Source organism: Sturnus vulgaris, chromosome 10, assembly GCF_052056855.1.
Source record: "Sturnus vulgaris isolate bStuVul1 chromosome 10, bStuVul1.hap1, whole genome shotgun sequence".
Lineage (NCBI taxonomy): Eukaryota > Metazoa > Chordata > Aves > Passeriformes > Sturnidae > Sturnus > Sturnus vulgaris.
In genome coordinates, this window is record NC_142252.1 from 20,396,324 (window position 1) to 20,414,746 (window position 18,423).

The 18,423-nt window shown below is 36.6% G+C and overlaps 1 protein-coding gene across 13 annotated transcripts in view; it reads right to left on the bottom strand.

The window, feature by feature from the left end:
- NLGN1 (neuroligin 1) overlaps window positions 1-18,423 on the bottom strand; it is a 425,904-nt gene that overhangs the window by 185,530 nt on the left and 221,951 nt on the right. For 9 of the 13 annotated variants that reach the window (XM_088171022.1, XM_088171017.1, XM_088171019.1 and 6 more), the window contains 2 exons: window positions 15,646-15,705; window positions 5,924-6,076 (listed from right to left, as the gene is read on the bottom strand). In XM_088171022.1, coding sequence (XP_088027148.1) covers window positions 5,924-6,076; window positions 15,646-15,705 — 213 coding nt within the window. The remainder of the gene's footprint in view (window positions 1-5,923; window positions 6,077-15,645; window positions 15,706-18,423) is intronic. The other 4 variants (XM_088171026.1, XM_088171024.1, XM_088171025.1 and 1 more) reach the window with 1 other exon arrangement.

Below are 18,423 nucleotides of genomic sequence, written 5' to 3' on the forward strand. Positions count from 1 at the left end.
TTTGACTGCACATTTTGATGTGTTTTGCTATTAATTTTCCATCTTTACTTTCGATGTAATGTACTTTTAATTAGGCAATAATCTTCTGCTCATCTATCACTTTTACTCAAACATCTTAGGAAATGGATAATAGAAAAAAGGTTCATCAGAGACCCTTTAGAGGTGCAGCAAAGCTGGAATAAAATGCCATCTCCTGACAGTACCTTTAAGGTTTCATAAAAAGATAATGGATGTGCTTGTCACCAAAGCTAATGATCAAACATTTTCCCACTTTTACTGGATATTAAATTGTGAACTATAAAAGAAAACCCCACAGTCTAAGCAATGTAGGAAAAAGAGTCTTTGTACATTTTTTATCTCCTTTGATATCTAACTAACATAAACCTTCTTATTGCACTGTTACTTTCACTGAATAGCCACTATGCCATGAGATGCTTACTTTTACTGAAGTGAAAAGGCTTCTTTTCAAAAGAGACAACTCTCCAGGTTGCAGAATAAGAACATAATAGGATATATTTGCAAAAACACTTAAGTGAAACAAAACACTAGTTCCTCGCAGTATCTTTATAAAGTTGACCAAAGCTTTTTAATCTCAGATGAAGTAATTTTTGAAAGTGCTATATCTAAAATTTATACATTATTTTGTATCATATTTTTAATCCTCTTTTTAATATTTTCAGTAGTGCTACCATGTCAAAATAAGGAGAAGAACAAGGCAGCAAATAAAACCATCAAAACTATGTGATGAAGACAATACAAAGTAAATCATTACCAAAATTAGGGCAAATGAAATTAACAAAATTGACAAATCCGTGTAACAGTGAAAAAAAGCAGATCTAGTTTGCATGCAATGGGAAAAAATTATGGCATGTTATTCTATTTAAAAAGAGGAAAGTATTAAAACAAAACCAGACAGTACCTTCTAGTCAATCCAAATGGATTTAGACTCCTGAAATAGGCAGGTATGTCCAAATTACTCTGAAGCAGCTTTCATTATAATAGATTCTCATCTCTGGGACCTGCACAGGGTCAGCTGATAATTCTTCATCCCATGAAAAGATTCACCAGGCTACATTCTGCAATTGCCATAGCACTGATGCACATAAACTTGCTCATAAAGGAAAGGTTGTGCTTTTTTTTTTTGGCCTGTTAGGAATGTGCAGCTCCTTGCTGAGAGGAGGATGGATGAGGGCAGAAATTCTGGGCTTGCCACAGGTTGCCCAACTCTTACTGCAGGGCTGTGGCTTTGTATTTCATGTACCTCTTTGGCCAATAAGAGATTGCAGGTTGGCATCATTCTCCACAGCAGCAAATCCATGTTCAAACATGAGGTATTTTCATAATCTATCCAGACACGGAGCAACAAAACATTTTATGGCATAATAAGACTCATCCGCTGTTACTAAATTATCCATAAAGCTCCAACAGTCACTAAAAAAGTTAAGAAAGGGCTTTTGTGACAGTATTTTGAGCTTTGTTCTGTTTTCTGTCACTAATATGTGTTTTATTTGGCATGAATGCTGCAGCCCAGCACAGCTGGCTCACACAACAGAAAAATGGAATTTTGGGCTGGAAAACACAACAGACTTCTAAGAACAGCTTTTCTCAGAAGCAGTTCTGTGCAAGGGGAGCAAATACCTTTCCACTACCCTTGTTCTTCATCTCACCACTTCAAATTATGGGCAAGCAGGCTCTGTCACAAGGGGATGCCCTGCATGAAGAGCCCCATTGATTTCAGTGCACTTATTTGGGAAATAATGCACTGAGTAATGTTATCAGAGCTTTCAGTCTGCTGCTGCATTAAAAGTACCAAATGGAAAAAAAATTGAAGTGGTGGAACACTTGGATAAGTGTTTTCTGTTCAGTAATCCCAGACAATATTCTCAAACTAGAGGGTGACTGTAAATGCAAGACTAAATGACAGTAATGGTTCCTATTCCCTCCTCAAAAGGGAAAATTTCATATAATTAAAGAAGGCATAACGAGGACAATCTCACTCATGGGTGTGATTCCATTTTGACATGAGTTTTGGTCTAAAAGTTTAGGATGTTTGCCTTCCCAAGGCAGACATTATCAGAATGCCTAACAGAAAATACGAAATACAGACAATTTTTCCTTTTTATTTATTACCACCTTTGACCCAGACCCTTGGAATGACAATTTACTGTTTCTGTAGGGAGAACCACTGCCTCTTAAAGAGATAAAAATGGGAAATTTAAAGCAATGCTCAAACTAGAGATTTCTCTAAGTCATTATTCCTTCCTCCTGTTCAGTTTGTGAGCTTCAATACAAATTTTTTTTTCTATTTAAGTTCTATTAAAGTCCTGTAGCTTAAAGATAACCAAGAGTAAAGAGTATAAATCAATAAAATGAAGAAAAAAATTCCCAGTTAGCATAAACCAGCTCTCTCCTTTCTCTCCACTATTGACATTTAAAGCAGTAGTAGCCAATGGTGACCCAAAGCATTCTCCTTCTCTAAATAAACCTTTCATAACAAAGAACACAGAAAACAGCACTGGCTGTATTAAATCTGTCCATCATGATCTTTTCTGGATGTTGAATAGATTTCTTTTATAAATCTTTTCCATTTTCTTAATGAAAATTAAATAAAATCCTTTTGCTTTTTACCAGGTGGATATATATTGAGTAAACATTTGGCATCTCCTTTCACCTGAGTTTAAAATCCAAACTTGTCTTCATATCTGTCCTTTCCCAAAACAAAGCCATAAAAATATATCTGCACTGTCCTTCAAGGCTATTAGGCTATTCTGCAGTATTCCTTCGTGGTGAAATTGCTTGCACAAGACTTGCATTCAGAAAGAATCTAAAGAAGACATACAGGGTTTCCAGTGACTTCTTATTCAGGAGTTCCCAGTTTCCCAGGGCAAACAGTTCTTTTTCCATCATCTTTATCTAAGAACAGTTCCTAGCAGACTTTCATTCTCAGACTTGTTTCAAAGACGAAATTGGGCCAGGAAACTCACCAGGGCTTTAAGTTTTTGTTGGATTGTTTGGTTAATGTATTTTGTTATTTTGTTTTAATTTTTGTTTTTATTTTTATTTTAGATGCACTTGCTCCATCATTCTTTATTTTTTTATTATTGTTTTCTCTTTACCAAATGGATTTCACTTTTAAGCATTTTCTAACATTTTATTTAGAAGTAAATCTTGCATCTCCAAAAATCACAGCTCCTTGAGGAGATTAGTCCATAAAGCAAAGGGTCTTTCAGCTCAGAATAAACAGGAAAATAATCTGAACTGCATCAAAAGCTGTCTACTGTGGACTCAATAGTAGTATTGTGAGGAACCTAAAATCAAAATACATCCCCAGTCCCATCATGATCGGTCTGGAAGAAAATGTTACTATTTCAGCTCTAAAAATTTATTGAATAATAATGATTTTTCAGTTTATTTATTTAAGAAAAGTCAACATCTTGGTGAAACGATGGCAGATGACTCACAGAGATCACCTGTATAAAGATATATATCCACAAAAGTCTGATACAAGAAACCAGACCAATAAAGGTCACGTGGAAGGAAGTAGACAGACCTTTTTTCATCCCTACATCTTCTCACATGATTAATAATTCCTTAAATTTTCCTTCTGCCTGTAAAGCCAGGCATTCCACACAGTGGTGATGTGATGTGCAAGTGTCTCACAGGCTGGAGCTGGACCTCTCACCTGGGGTGTGATCAGGTAAGGGAAGCTGAGAATTTGTTTGCTATGCTTTTGTAAATCCATATCTCAATGTGACTGCAAAGGGTAACATTCTGCTGGAACAAGGAAGAGCAAGAGTTTCAAAATATTAAAGTTGAAAACTGGCATCTACTATGATTATGCACAGTCCTACTCTGATGGTATCTGTAGATTAGAAAACAAGGAAAAGCAGAAAAAATTTAAACTGCTCAAAGTTTTTTTTCTGAATGTTGCTCTGTTTCTCCACTACCTATTTAATCATACATCATCATTATTTATTTAATACATAACAGATAGGCATTGCACCAAATACAATAGATGTGTAGGACTCCTTCATAAACAGCATTGGTTTTACTAAGAAAACCCTGCAAACCTTTTACAGACAGTAGTTTCAAGTATTCATACCAATCACTGGATTCTGCTGTGAATTTTAGAGGTTTTACTCTTATAGGTCCCACTTAAAATAAAATCAGTACTTTGACCCTTGAGGCTCAGTAAAGACTATGAAGCCCAAATAATCACAAAGACATGAACAAAAATTAAATCCTCCTAAACTCAGTGACATGTTAGCTGTGGGTTACTTCAGGGATCAGTGTTAATTTACAAGTGGAAAAACTATTATCATCAACAAAGGTGTATTGATTTTCATCTTTCAAGCAACTAGCCCTTTTAAAAAGTGCAATTACTAATGACTTAGGAATCAGATTAAATAATAGACAAAAATAAAGAGCCCTTTCAGATAATAGATGCTTTCTTTTATGCTGGCATATAATACAGAGAAATATTGTTGAGTGTTAAACGGAAATGTTGATTAGAGACACAGGTAACAAATTATTAACTTCTGTACTAATATGTGTCCAGGACTTGAAGTCATCACATAATTGGAAAACAGGAGGAAGAAAACCATAAAAAATACCAAAACTTCCTTACTTAAAGTGTTACATCACAAATGAAATCTCCATTACCAGGGGAATAAATCCAGACAATAATAGTTATGATCTCTCTGGAAATAATTCAGTCCCTTGCAAAACACAATCACAGTAGACTAAATTTTAAAATCTAAAGTCAAAATCCATTCCCTCTCCATGAAATTAGGATGTCAAATTTCTAACAAAAATGAAACTGTTGGAGACAATTACCCAAATGAGCAAAGCAGAGCCAATGCACTTGGGGACTGTATTAACTGAATTTAAAACACCAAGAACAGAGCAATGATTAACAAAAGCCAACAACACAAAAGCAAAGCAGAGTAGCAGACGTTTGAAAATAAAATTGACTGGTCTTCAGAATAAATTCTCTGCTGTGAATGACCCTTGGTCTGTCACACCCTTTCACATGTTCCAGAGAATACCCTCACACCTATAGAAGTATTCTGAGGTTACTGTTCTGATCTCCATTACACCCTTTCAGGACTCTTAGCATGCAATACTTTGGTAGAATATGCAGAAAAAACCCCTAACAATCATATTGTCTCAAGAACTGGTGAACTTTGTCATGCATGTGACTACTCTGAGAAAAGAGCAGAGTAATTTTTTTTCCACAAATACAAGGTACCAGAAGGAGACCACATCACCTCTACCAACAGCACAAGCAAATTCTATTGAATGTATTTGAAACAATAAAAGGTAACTCTTTCATTCTCTAATTCATCATCTGGAAAATAAATACTGAAGGTCCTGAATGACACCCATACCACTTCTCAAAACCACAATGAAGCTCAAAACAAACAGGTAAAAGGATGCTTTCATAACATCCTTCACTTTTTCAAAACATGAAAAAATCGTGGTACTTAAGTCTCTTTCATTCTAGTAGCAAACCCTGCCTTCTATGGCTCAAAATATTTTTGAAAATTAATTTACCTGCCTATGAATTAAAGCATCAGTATTATTCACAGAAACAAGCAAACAAGAAAAGCCCCCAAAACCCCAAAAACAAACAAACAAACCCCCCAAAATAAAACCACACCAGAAATTTTTCTGCCTGGACAGCTCAGCAATGGGAATACCTTTTTCATGCAGCATGACAGCAGGCTCTTCCAGAAAATACTTGCAATATCTTTATATCTCATCCCCAGAATACAAACCTTATATTTGACAAAGAAAATTTAAAAACACTTGTTGTTGCTCTTCTGCCCTTCTTTTTTTTTTTTTTTTAAGCACATTCTCACATATAATATGAATTGCATTACAGATAGCAGGGATTAGTGGAAAGCTGAAAGCTTCTTACCAAGTACCCCAAGGCGATAGTTGACTGTGATGACTATCACATTCCCATAACTTGCTAGAACACTGCCATCATATAAATTTCCAGTGCCTTCCATGTAGGACCCTCCGTGAATATACACCATCACAGGCTTAGGTCCCCCACTGTCCCGAATGTCTGGAAAAAATATTAAGACACATTTTATCTCAAGAAAGCACCAAAGAAGATACATGCAATATTTTAATTTTTTTTCTATTTTTTTTTTTAATTTTATTTTATTTTTAGTGAGGTTATTTTTTCTGTAAGTGTTTCTCAAGCAACATCTTTTACATAAGGAAATGGGCAGGTGGGCACAAGTGTCTCTTTGTGACTTGCTTGTAACAAAAACTCCTAATTTGAAACACCCTGAAAAGCAGAAAGGAACTGAAAATGGTAACAGATTTGCTCAAATGCAGTAAGGCAGTGCTCTGATTCTGACCCTGCTGAATTGGGTGTCTTCTATGTAATTTCTACTAGCATAAGAGTGAGCTCCTTTTGGCTGAACACTTCTGACAGCTCAGTGCAACTTTCTGTTCATTTAGCTAAGGGAAATCCAAAATATTAAGATAAACAAGATTTCTGCTCATATATAAAAATGTTGATTTCTTCCAGTCCATTAATTCATAAAAGGAGTGTACAAGCAGCTGTCTTTAGATGGGTCTGAAGTTTGAGTTCAAAAAGTACTTGAAAGTTGTTTAGCACTTAGACCTTGAATTAAGAATATTGATAACTTGAGTAGCCTGAAGTTTAAGGTGCATGGGTACTCCTTAGTTTCCTAAATCATGAAAATGACTGAGTATTTGAAAAAATAACTGCCTGGAACAATAGTGAAAAATCCCCACTCCGTATTCAAAAAATTGCAAGATTCTCAAAAGTGACATCAAAGGCAGGGAGCAGTTTTAAAACGTTAGAAACTCTGCCATTCTCTCCGACAACAAAATTAGATATTGTCATACTGTTTTGAGTTTTGATTTACTATCCCTCCACCCCCAAACAGTCCTATTTGCAAACGGATGCATCTACTCAGAATAAAATTTTGAATATATGAACAGTGCTACTCCTTTTTCTATTTTCCTTTTGAGAAAAATTGTTCCTGAGTACCAATTCAAAACAGTTAGTATAGGCTAATATGTTTTTAAAAGTTGGGGGTTTTCTGTTGGACACCACATAAATCAGCTTATGTGTAAATTTAAACTTTTACATCTGATTAACTTGTATTTTGTTCTGATTTACTGGGTTCCTGAACCTCTTCTACCACCCATATCATAATATGCCATAGTAGTCCCTCAAAATCAAGAAAGACAACAGCAAGAGAGCATAGGAAAATTTCCCAGTGAGGAATTGTTCTGAATATTCTGATTCAAAAATACTTTTTTGTCATTATGACAGTATTCAAGTGATTTCTCTGATTGCTTCCTTCAGCGTTTGAAGAAACCTCAGATGTATTGTTTATTCCTTTGATTTGGAAGGATCTTAGTTAAGAAGCTTTCAAGGGAGCTCTCTGCAGAACTGCTAGAATTGTTTCTGAAGTGCTGTAAGGAGTAGGTGGGGGCAGTTACACTAAAAACCCTGGGTTTGGAACTCACTGAAAAACATCAGCACAGATGTTTCTGTTTATAAAAAGCCAACTGCTACTATTATTTTGATATTGATTCTAATTTGAAGAAAATGCCAGAACAGTCAAGATCAGAAATTGGATCTTCAATATTGGAAGTACTGGAACAATCACTTATTCAAGACCAAAGAGATGTGAAAGGTTGTGCATGAAATTGCTCGTATTGCTCTCCTTGATTGAGCCTTTAGTGAGGGCTTTCCAACATGCAGCTTTCAGAGTGTAAAGTTAGAGATTATTTATCTTCACTGTCCATAGGATGGAGTTATGAACTTCTCAGATTTAAAATCTACGCTGTCTTTCCAAATTCATATACTGTTTTCAGTAGATGCTTTGTTCTTAGTCTATGCTGCCTTCTTTTTTTATACAAATATGGAAGCAATAATAAATTATTAATCTGAAATCACTGTGTGACTGTTCCCAGCAGAAATTGTACACAGTTAATTGTATGCTTGATGGTAACACAGGGGGAGACTGTCTCAGAATTCTTCTTTAATTAAAATTACATAGAATTACAGAGCACCAACTGTGAACAGCAATGAAATGTTGGTAGCACTGGCCTGTATATCTGGAAAATATTATTGGAATATTTAGAAAAGAATGGGTGTCTTTTATCTGAGAAAGGAAGCACATATTGATGAGTAAAAATCTCATATATAAGGAAGCTATTCTTTGAGTAATTTCTGTCTCCACAATACTGTTATTTTCTACTACTAATATCCTTGTAAAGATTACAGATCAGATAGATAAGGGAAGGCCAGTTTTCAGCTCTGCCTCTGTGCCATGTCAGAGCAAATGACATGCAGAATGAATTTTCTTCATGCTGCTTTGCCAAAGTCATCAGTCATAAGAGGAATCCCTCCTACAAAAGCAAAACTGTGCATCTGAGAGTCTTATTCCAGTGATCTAGTGCTGGAGACATCAGTCAGAGTATGCAGAATTCAGCTGAGGCTGGGGGCACTTTGGGCTATGCATTATACAAATCTGTGGAGCTCTTCATGGCAAAAAAGAAAGATCACTGCATTTTGGTCACAGGTTTCATATCAATTGCAGTCTACAGCCAGGAATATTTGAAAATTGCAAATATTCAGCTGGGAAAGTATTGTTTAAGTATATATGTTATTAGCAACTGAGGTTATTAAATGATAAGATCAAAGGAAGAGAGAAAAAATATCAGGCTGCAATCAAGAATAGATTCTTGCCTTAAAATATTCCTCCGTGAAAACTCTCATCCTTTAAAACAAAACTGGAGGAAGAATTAAGATAATACTCTGTGAGGAGAGCACTTTTGTATATTGGTACAAAAGTGGCAGAAAGATGCACTTTTCAAAAGTGAATATTGAAGTTAAGTGTTGGAGTCAATTAAGTAAATAATTGATATTTTTGGTACTCAGGTACTTTTCAAAACCTGACCATAAGTGATACATCTTTCATGTTTTCCTACAGGCTGGTGTCAGTCCTTTTTATGCATGTTCTGGAGTGATCTCAGGACACTGCAGTTAAACTTTCATATGCAGATTAATATTATTTGTGTTTGTAGCTCATTCTGAACCTGAAGACTTTAGGTGTAATTGTGGCATTTCCACCGAGGGCGGATTTATAGACTGATTTAATTTAGTTGTGTTCTGCACTTTGTTGCTTTTTATTAAGTGTTGCTTTAATTGAAAACGGACACATTAATCTATTCAAAGACATATGCAAGGATAACACTGTTAAAAATCCTTCTCAAATTCATCTCAGTTCTGGTTTCAGTCACACAGATCATTTTTGAGTGCTGTGCTTTGCTTGGCTTTAAATTGCTAGTTCATAAAACATCTAAGTAGATCTTACTGTACAGAAGAGAAAAACTTTATTTATATTACATATACATTAACTTTCTTGTAATTATTTCTATTATCTCTTCTGTACCTTTCTAATGTTTGTTGCATCTACTTTTTATGTCTCATCTTAATTACGTTACAGACAGTTTAGGAATAGGGCTGACTTTTTCTATGTTTGTTACATTACACAACAGGGAACCAGGACCGACTGTGAATATCAGTCACAATTGTCATATATAACAAAACATAATTATTGCTTCAGTCGTTCAAAACTGCTGTGAATTGGCCACGTGACTTAACAAGCATAATTTGCAGGGAACAGCCAAAATGGGAAAGGAAAAAAGCCTACCTGGAGACAACTTCAAACAAAAAGATAATTAGTTTAGCACTGATGTCATAAGCATTGCTTTTCTAGATGGCATAAAAAATTTTGACAGCTTGATGCAGATTGTTTAGTAAATCTTGGGTTTTGAATATGAAACAGCACTAGAACAGTGGAAAACTTTTAGATTGGTTAGTGCAAAACCTGTATGTGCCCTACATGGAATGTTATGTGGATATGTGTGCAACTCTTCCATAAGCTTTTGTAGAAAATATTTAAGTAAAGTATGGTACCAATCATTGCTACTCTTAATAATTTTAAGGCCTTTCAACAGCATTTGACCTTTCAGTTAAAATCCATCAGATGCCTTACAGATAAATAATAAACTACTGTGCTTAGTCCTAATATGTAAACATCCATGAATGCCACATTTCTAACATGAGATATAAAACTAGATGTCCTGAGATGATTACACTATTGAGCTTCTGTGAGGAGTTTCAGATATGTTTTCTACTTTAAAATACAGCCTGCATCCATCAGGCTTCAGACAAATGGAATTCTCTCCCTTTGTTTGCTTTCCTATCTGTCAAACCAGGGGATCATTTTGTGCCCTCTCAAACCCTTAACTACCTTCACTTGAAAATTATTTGAGATCCTGATGGAGGACTATATGAATGTTATCCTAGCATGAAAAAGGCCAAAGCTTTTACAGGTAAACATCTGGAGCAGATTCCCATTAGAGTAGGACCTCAATAGCCAGGTAGGCAGTAATTTTAAATTATTTAAGGATGATAGTTAGAAATGCAAAAGCTGACAGACTCTTCACTGTACAAGCAATGCTTGGCAGTGCTGAAAGTAAAATGAAGCCCTAAAGAGGTACTTAAATTAAGGGTCTGTCAGAATTTCATCATGCATGTTTTCAAGTATTAATAACATCACGACAAAAATTTGACACAATTTGAACTGTGTGTAAAGAGAAAATATAATCAGCACAATTTAATGTGCAAGTGGCATTGGAAGCTGTACTTTGGAGAGGAAATCGTGGAGCTAACACGAATGGGTGACATGAGGAACAGGAATCCTGAATTTGGTTACGTGCATCAGCCAACAAGCTCACCCAAAGTGGTCAGATCTGTGCTACCCCAACCTGGCTGGCTCTCTGTAATTAAGGCTGAAGCATGTGGCTGCTTTGCAGGGCAGACAAATGTGTTCTTCTATTTGCTGATCTCCAAAGCCCAAAAATGTGCAACCAGTGCCAGAGAGAAAAAGTGCTGCTCCCTCTCTTTCTTACCATGGCAGCTGAGGCAGATGAAATGCCAAACTTGGCATCCCTGTGTGTTTTAGTAGCAATGGAGTGATAGGAGGCTTTTGGAGAGCCTCACCTCTGCAATGTGCTCCTTCACACCAATGGCACTACAGTCTGTTAAACATAAGAGGGATTTGCAGATGAATTCTGCATCATTAGCAACTTAAAATTTGAGTGGGTTTTTGGCTTTTTTGATTTAAAATATGCTCTGGACCGAGATCTTCCTTCTGTGAATGAAGTCCAATAGCCCATACAAGACAGAGCAGCAGACTAAATTATCAGAAACATCACAGTTACAGCCTGTGAGCAAACAGCAACATCTGTTCCTAATCTGTCTCCTTTTCCACAGTAGACATTGGAAGGGAGGAGGGAAGAGCAGAAGCATCTATCAACTGCAGTGCAGACCCCACTTCTGAGGCATGTACTCTCAGCAGCAGACATGGTGTCTGCGTTCCTCAGGCTTAGCATCTGTATTCTTCCTTTCTAAAAATGGAATAGCAGCATTCCTGTATTGCAGAGGGACGCTGTGAGCCTGAATACATTAAAAACTGAGAGATGCTCAAACAGCACTGGGGACTAAATAAGGGTTTAAGATTGACAGATCGATGTCCCAGGCAAGGTGTGTATGATAGAGCAGTGGATGAGAATTCATTTGTGAGCAATCCTTCATGGATATTTCATACAACACAAACTGCTTACAAGTCCAGTTCTGATCCCGGAGTGCATTGGCTGGTTAATGGTTTGTGTTGCCATATTTTAGGTTATGCTTAGGATTTTAGTGGTTAGGAACTAAGGGTGCATAAGAGTCACTGATTTTTGCTATAGCCAAATTAAACTTAAATTATTTACTGACCAAAATTAAGACTAAGGCAAGGCAATAAGATTAAAATATTTTACTTTTTAAAACTAAGTCTTGTTTCCAGAGTGAGGAAAGTACACTTTGTGTAACTGCTGGGCAATTTGAATATAAATCTTGCATCTACACTTGATATTGCATACCCTCGGGTCAGCAAATGAGTAAATACACCACTGCTATAAAGGGGAAAAGCCCCAGTGCTCACTGGTTGGATGTGCTTTTGGCACTCTTGTTTTTGCTGCCTGCTCAAGTCATTCAATATTTACTGAAAACAGGTAAGCAATAGAAGAGTAGGAATGAAAGGGTTAAACAGAATGAATAATGCATCCAGACTGAAGAAAAAAGACATTTATGTTATTTCTGACTTTTCACACTCATAGAATTTGAAAACACCTTCATTTTTTAAACAGGAAATTTGCAGATCATTAGCTGGTAATGTGCACTACTGCCTTTGGGTCTTTTGAAAACAAAAATGAAAAATGATCTAATTAAGCCTGGTCTACTGGTTGCAGCATATACCAGAGCTCCAAGTTTGATTACTGACTCCAGTGCTTGGGCTGGCAAGGTTTGGACCACAATACTGTGGTAGTGGCATGCAGCAGCTGGTGGGAGTGGGATTATTGAAGAGTGTTTTAAAATGAAATCTTCTAATCAAGCTCAGATATTTGAGTGGCACAACCCAAAAATGCTCTCCAGACATTTGCTACAAGAAGCTGCTATGGAAGATCTTTCTTCAGAAAGATAAAATGCAATAAATAGACATGAGCTCTCTGGATTTTTTGATGCAGAGACCTTCTTGGGCATTTCAGAAATGACTGGGCATTATTTATACAACATGGACTCTATGGATATCTGATAACAGTTGTTTTGCACTATGTACAGCCCAGTCTCCCTAATGCTCCAATTTCATCATTCATTCAGTTTAGCATTTGTTTTATTTTTCCACAGCTCTTCGTTTGAAGGATTTTACACTGCCTAAAATCTACCATAACACAAAAAGTGAAGGCTTTGAAGGACAGGTTAGCAGAAATCTAGCCAGCTAAGGTGACCTTGCTCTCTCTTTCCTGCTACTCATACACAAACACATATGGCTAGGATTGTGAACTGTTGAATTCTGCACATGCAACAAGTGCTAGAGTTTCAATACAGAGGAGCAGGTTCACAAAAATGCAGGACATCTGATCCTGCTCCTCTTCTGGGAAATGCAGGGTCTCAGCAGACAGGGCTTCTATCAACCCAGCAGACATCCCAGCAGTCTTGAGTGTCTAGTGAACATAAAAATTTAAATTTTCCCTGTCTCTCTGTGCCTCTCGGAAGCAGTAAAACTCTAATTACTGCCTGCACTCTTCTATTGGCACAGAAAGGAGAACAAAACTGTCACTTGTACGCCAGAGAAAATTAATCCCAGTCCTATAAATTACAGAGATTTATTAGTGTTGTAAATGTGCTTCTTCCCCTCTAGTTTGACTGCTGTGTTCTTACAGCCCTTCTTCTCTCTCCTGCAATTGTCAGAGAGGGAGACAGGTTTTCCCTGACATGGACACTTGCTCTCAGCAGACTGAGATCCCTCCTCTCATCTGAGCCTATCTACTAAAGCACTTTCTGACAGCAACCACTCTCTGCTGAATTTCAGTAAACTGAGGAGTTTCTTTTAAGTCTGTTTAAGCAGAGAAGGACTCAACAAATCTGATGTCATTAGCATCTTGGCAATTATACAGCAATTTAGGAGAGCTATTAAGGCCCCCTGGGTGAATAGCCCAAATTTTCAAATGGTTTCTTAAAACATATTTTTAAAACAGGACAGCGCAATTTTTGAAATGGCTAATTCACTATCACAGATCTTTGAGATTTCATAAGAATGTTACTTGCAATATTCTGTCGTGGACCCATGTAAAAATGTCCTGACTTCATAAAGCTGGGAGGATCTGAATTGTCATAATTAGCTCTGAATAACGTGTGGCCTGATTTCAGCTGGCACAGAGTTAATTTGTACACTTATGGTGAGAATAACGTTGATATTATCTGATTTTTTAGTTGCTGCTGAGCAGTGCACTAAGGCAAGGACTTTGCAGCTCCTCACACCCCCAGCAAGTACTGGGGAGGCTGTGAGGGGACAGAGCCAGGACAGCTGAGCCCAGCAGGCCAAAGGGATATTCCAGATATTCCAAATCCTATGGCAACAAGCTCAGCATGTAACCTGGGGGGAAGCTGGCTGGGGGTCACTGCTCAGGAGCTGCTGAGCATCAGCCAGGGGCCATGAGCAATTGCTCTCTGCCACCACATGTTTGGCATATCCTTATTTTTTTATCACCATTATTGCTATTATTTTATTTCATTTCTGTCGTACTAAACTGTCTTTATCTCAATTAATAATTTTACTTTTATATTTCCTTCCCCAGTTCTCTCCCCCAGGGAGGAGTAAGTGACTGGCTCTGTGCTGTTTAGCTGCCTGCTGGCTTAAACCACCACAGGAGAGCTTTCAAAGGAGATTTTCTATTTATCAAAATCATCAAATCTTGCAAATTTTGGCCCAGCTGGTGGGCTTTCATTCGTATGCTTAACATACAGAACCAGTAGAGGATCATAAATCAGTCATAAAATTGTGACAAAATCTGTTTTCAGTTATTGGATAAGAAGCCAAATGCTCAAATTTGCCTTCCTTAATCTTTTCTGAAAAGACTGTGCTTCAGTTTAAATTAAGTATTTGATGTTCTGTGAGATGAAAAACTTCTTCATGAAGAGCCTTTCAGTCTACAAGTTAAGTTTCATCTTAGTGTCTGGCCAACTCCCCTCTGCCACCCCAAATATTAAGAGAGAAGCAAGCAGCAGCTCTACCAGTCCTATATGGCAATTTGTTTTACTCATTGACCATAAACCATACAAAGTGTGTGTTTAAGATTCAGAACTCTGGAGCACATCTACTTGGAGGGATGAGACTGCTCAGAGAAAGAGCCCCTTGTTACCATTTTCATAGCCCTGAAAAAATATCAAATCTGCATAGCTTCATGATCAACAGACATAATTTATGAACGGAATAATATGCTTGACATTTCAAACTTTTGATTTTACTTGGTAATAGGGTTTTGTAAGGGTCAGCTCAAGCGGATCAGCATGTTTGTATGCTTGCAGAAAACAGAAGAGTTCGGGTTCTTTTAGTTTTAGTTTAGCTCCACAGAGCTTTACCAACAGGCAATGCTGCCTCCTTTCTGGAGGGAGGTTGGTTACCCTTTAATATTTATATTTTTTCATGGCAGGATAAATGCAAATGAGTTGGTATTTGGGGAAATTCAGTTGCTTAAGAGACACTTTTAAAGAATTTTCTGAATTTTTCCTTTTGTAAACACAACATTTGCTATGTTTATCAAACTGAGTTCAGTCAGTGAAAAAAAAAAGAAACATCTTTGTACTTGGTGAAATACATAGGGTTAGAAAACATGCAAAAAGGTGTACAGAGAAACTTTAAAAGAGTGTTAGTTTAAATAGTATGGACAAAATTCAGTCAAAAGGTGGGATGCAACATATCAAAAGTCCATTTCAAGAAAACAAAAACCCTCCTTTTTAAATATTGTTACTGTTTTGTATCAAAACGTAGAACTTAACAACATTCTTTCTTTTAAAAAATTAAAAATATATATGTATAACAACAAGCAAGAAGACAAAACACATCAAAAATGGGAATTAAAAAAACAAAAAAAAACTCTTCAAAAGAAGACAAGAAGTCAAAAAAAGAGGGGAGAAAAAAGATTTTCAGGGATCCTTGTCATGCAAATCAGTTTGGCGGCAAAAAATACCTTCATCTTCAGCACCGTCATTATCACCTAAATCATCTGTCTGTTTCTTTGTAAGGGGACCTAGGATTAAGAACGGAGAAAATGGAGGAAAAAAGACAATTCAAGAATATACAAGACTGAGGAAAAAAAACAGTGAATATTAAATTCCCACGGACGTTTCAAGAAAAACATTTTCAGGGAGGGGAAATCTTAGTTTATAACAACCCATTTTTTATTAAGTTTTTCAAACATTACAGCAGAACCTTCCCTAGGGGGTATGGCTATTAGAAACATCTAGCACAAGAATCAGAGAGTGCCCAGTGATTTATTGTTTTAAAATGAAGAATCAAAGCTTGTTTACTAAAAGCATACCCCGCCATAGACTGTATTTATCCACTTCATTTAATTGTTTTCTCCTGTTGCTCTTATTAGGAATAGTGGAGACAAGAACCGCCAAATTACCTCTTGCATTTGATGCAATAAGGTGGTTAATAAAAGCCTTGACAGTTGGTTAAAACAATATTTTCTGTCAAATGCTAATTCCCATTTCTAAATTCAACCATTTCAGCTCATGCTTCATATAACCCTAAGCACGGGTTTAATTTTGGGGGGTTTTTGACACATTCATCACAATCTCTTTTTAATAGAACTGTAGATACTCTTGAAACCTTTGACTACCTGCTGAGATATTTGTAAAGAAACATGAAAATCCATATGTAAACCAGAAACAAGAGTGAAATCCCAGACCAACTGAAGACAATGACTTTTGCCATTGATCTCAATGGGGCCAGGGTTTCATGCAAAAAGTTGTATTGAATTGAAATTTTAGCTTGGGCAAGGCATCCAGGTTCATAATTCCTTATCTCCATAAAAGGATGGTGAGACAAAATTCCTTTATGCCAAACACCTGTATTATTAACAAATATTTATAGATTTATCATATTTTCCAATGGGAAAAATGCCCACTCATTTACTGAGTAACAAAAATATACATCAGAAGGAAAGTCAAAGGCCATTCTGAAAATATTTCCATGTCATATATTTTACACACTTACGCACAAACAAAAGACAGTTGGAACTCAGCATTATCTTTCCTTTTTTTTCAGAGCTCTCTCATTTCCATGACATTCTGCAATTTGCATGCGAAAAAGCAATCAGTACGAACACAGGGCTAAGTAACAAAAAAAGAAAAAGCCAGCCAAGCACAGAGTAGAAAACAAGAACTTCCTCATGCATAAAATAGCAATAGACAAAAACAACAACAAAAAAAGGAGATGAACAGTATGTGTTGATATTTGCAGTAGATGTAGGCAAGAGACATGCATTAAATCTAAGCACTGTGGGGTATTAAAACATTTGTATTTAAAAAGCTCTCTGTTATTTTACAGGATATTAGTTATTCAGCACTAAACTCGTCATTTATAGGCAAAATACCATGTATTTGAGTGATGCATTTTAAAAAAAAAATCATAAAATGTTTTCACCAGGTGCATGAATTTAAGAAACAGAAAAAACCATGAAGTACCATGAGACTTTAATTGTGAATGTAGGAACTGGACTGTATTATTGAAAACCAAAGATCAATACCTTAATTCTTGCATCACTCAGGAGTATTGTTTTTAACTCATTCTAAATACAGAACACTAGAATTATACATCATAAAGAAAACACAAGCATTTTAATAATCCCACCTGTAACAACCACTCTATTCAGGTGAAAGCCTTGGTGATGTGAGTTTTTCCTACTACAAGCCTGGATATAATCTCTGCAATATTTGGTATCTGAATAATGTGCCCTGATCCAAACACACAAATATCTTCCTGCCCAGCATTTTCATACCATTACAACTCCTAAAAGAATAAAAATAAAAACTCTCTGCAAAGAATGAAAATGGGTTTGCAAAGAATGCAAAGAATGACAGTGTCATGATGGATTTTCAGCAGAGAGAGCAGGAAGAGTGAATTTAGGAATGGTAAGAGCTGAGCACCTAAGAATGGAGATCCAGAGGAAGATCCAGGCAAGGATATATATATATATTTATACACACACACATACGTTCTTAATAGCTTCTTGTATTTTAAATTTTAAAAGCCACCAGAAAGGGACAAAGTGGCATCTGGAAAGGCAAGCACACATTTCTCCAAATAACTTGCATAGAGATGGGTAATTTATTTTCTAGATGAAATCAAGACAATATTTGATATATATTTTTTTAATAGTTGGCCTTTGGCAGGTATTTTGTGTAGATCATGGTTCCAGATCTCAACTTCAATGACAAAGTGCATCAACCATCTCAATGTAAATGTCTGGTCTCATACCATTTCTGATTTTACAATACGGTAAAACATGACTGGGGCTAGCTTTAAAAATAACCCGGATAATTTTCATGTCTATACAGCTCTGAGGTTCTCTGAAAAATATTTTTAAAACATTAGACCATCTTTCTTAAAATCATAGAATTGTTTAGGTTGGAAAAGGCCCTTAAGCTCTAGCCCAGGCATTAACCCAGCACTGCCAAGGCGACCACTAAGCCATGTCCCCAGGAGCCACACTCACACATCTTTCAAATTCCTCCAGGGATGGTGACTCAGCCACTTCCCTGGGCAGCCTGTTCCAGTGCTTGACAACTCCTTTTTGCAAAGGGGCTGACCTATTTTTAAGTTGTCATAAATTAAACATGTTTTTTAATACAGCCATGGATCTGTTTCACAACACAAGGGCTCTCTGAGCAGGAGGACTCATCCCTGTGGAGGCACGTGGCAGAGCCACCAGGCACCACTCACCCTGCCTGAGAAACAC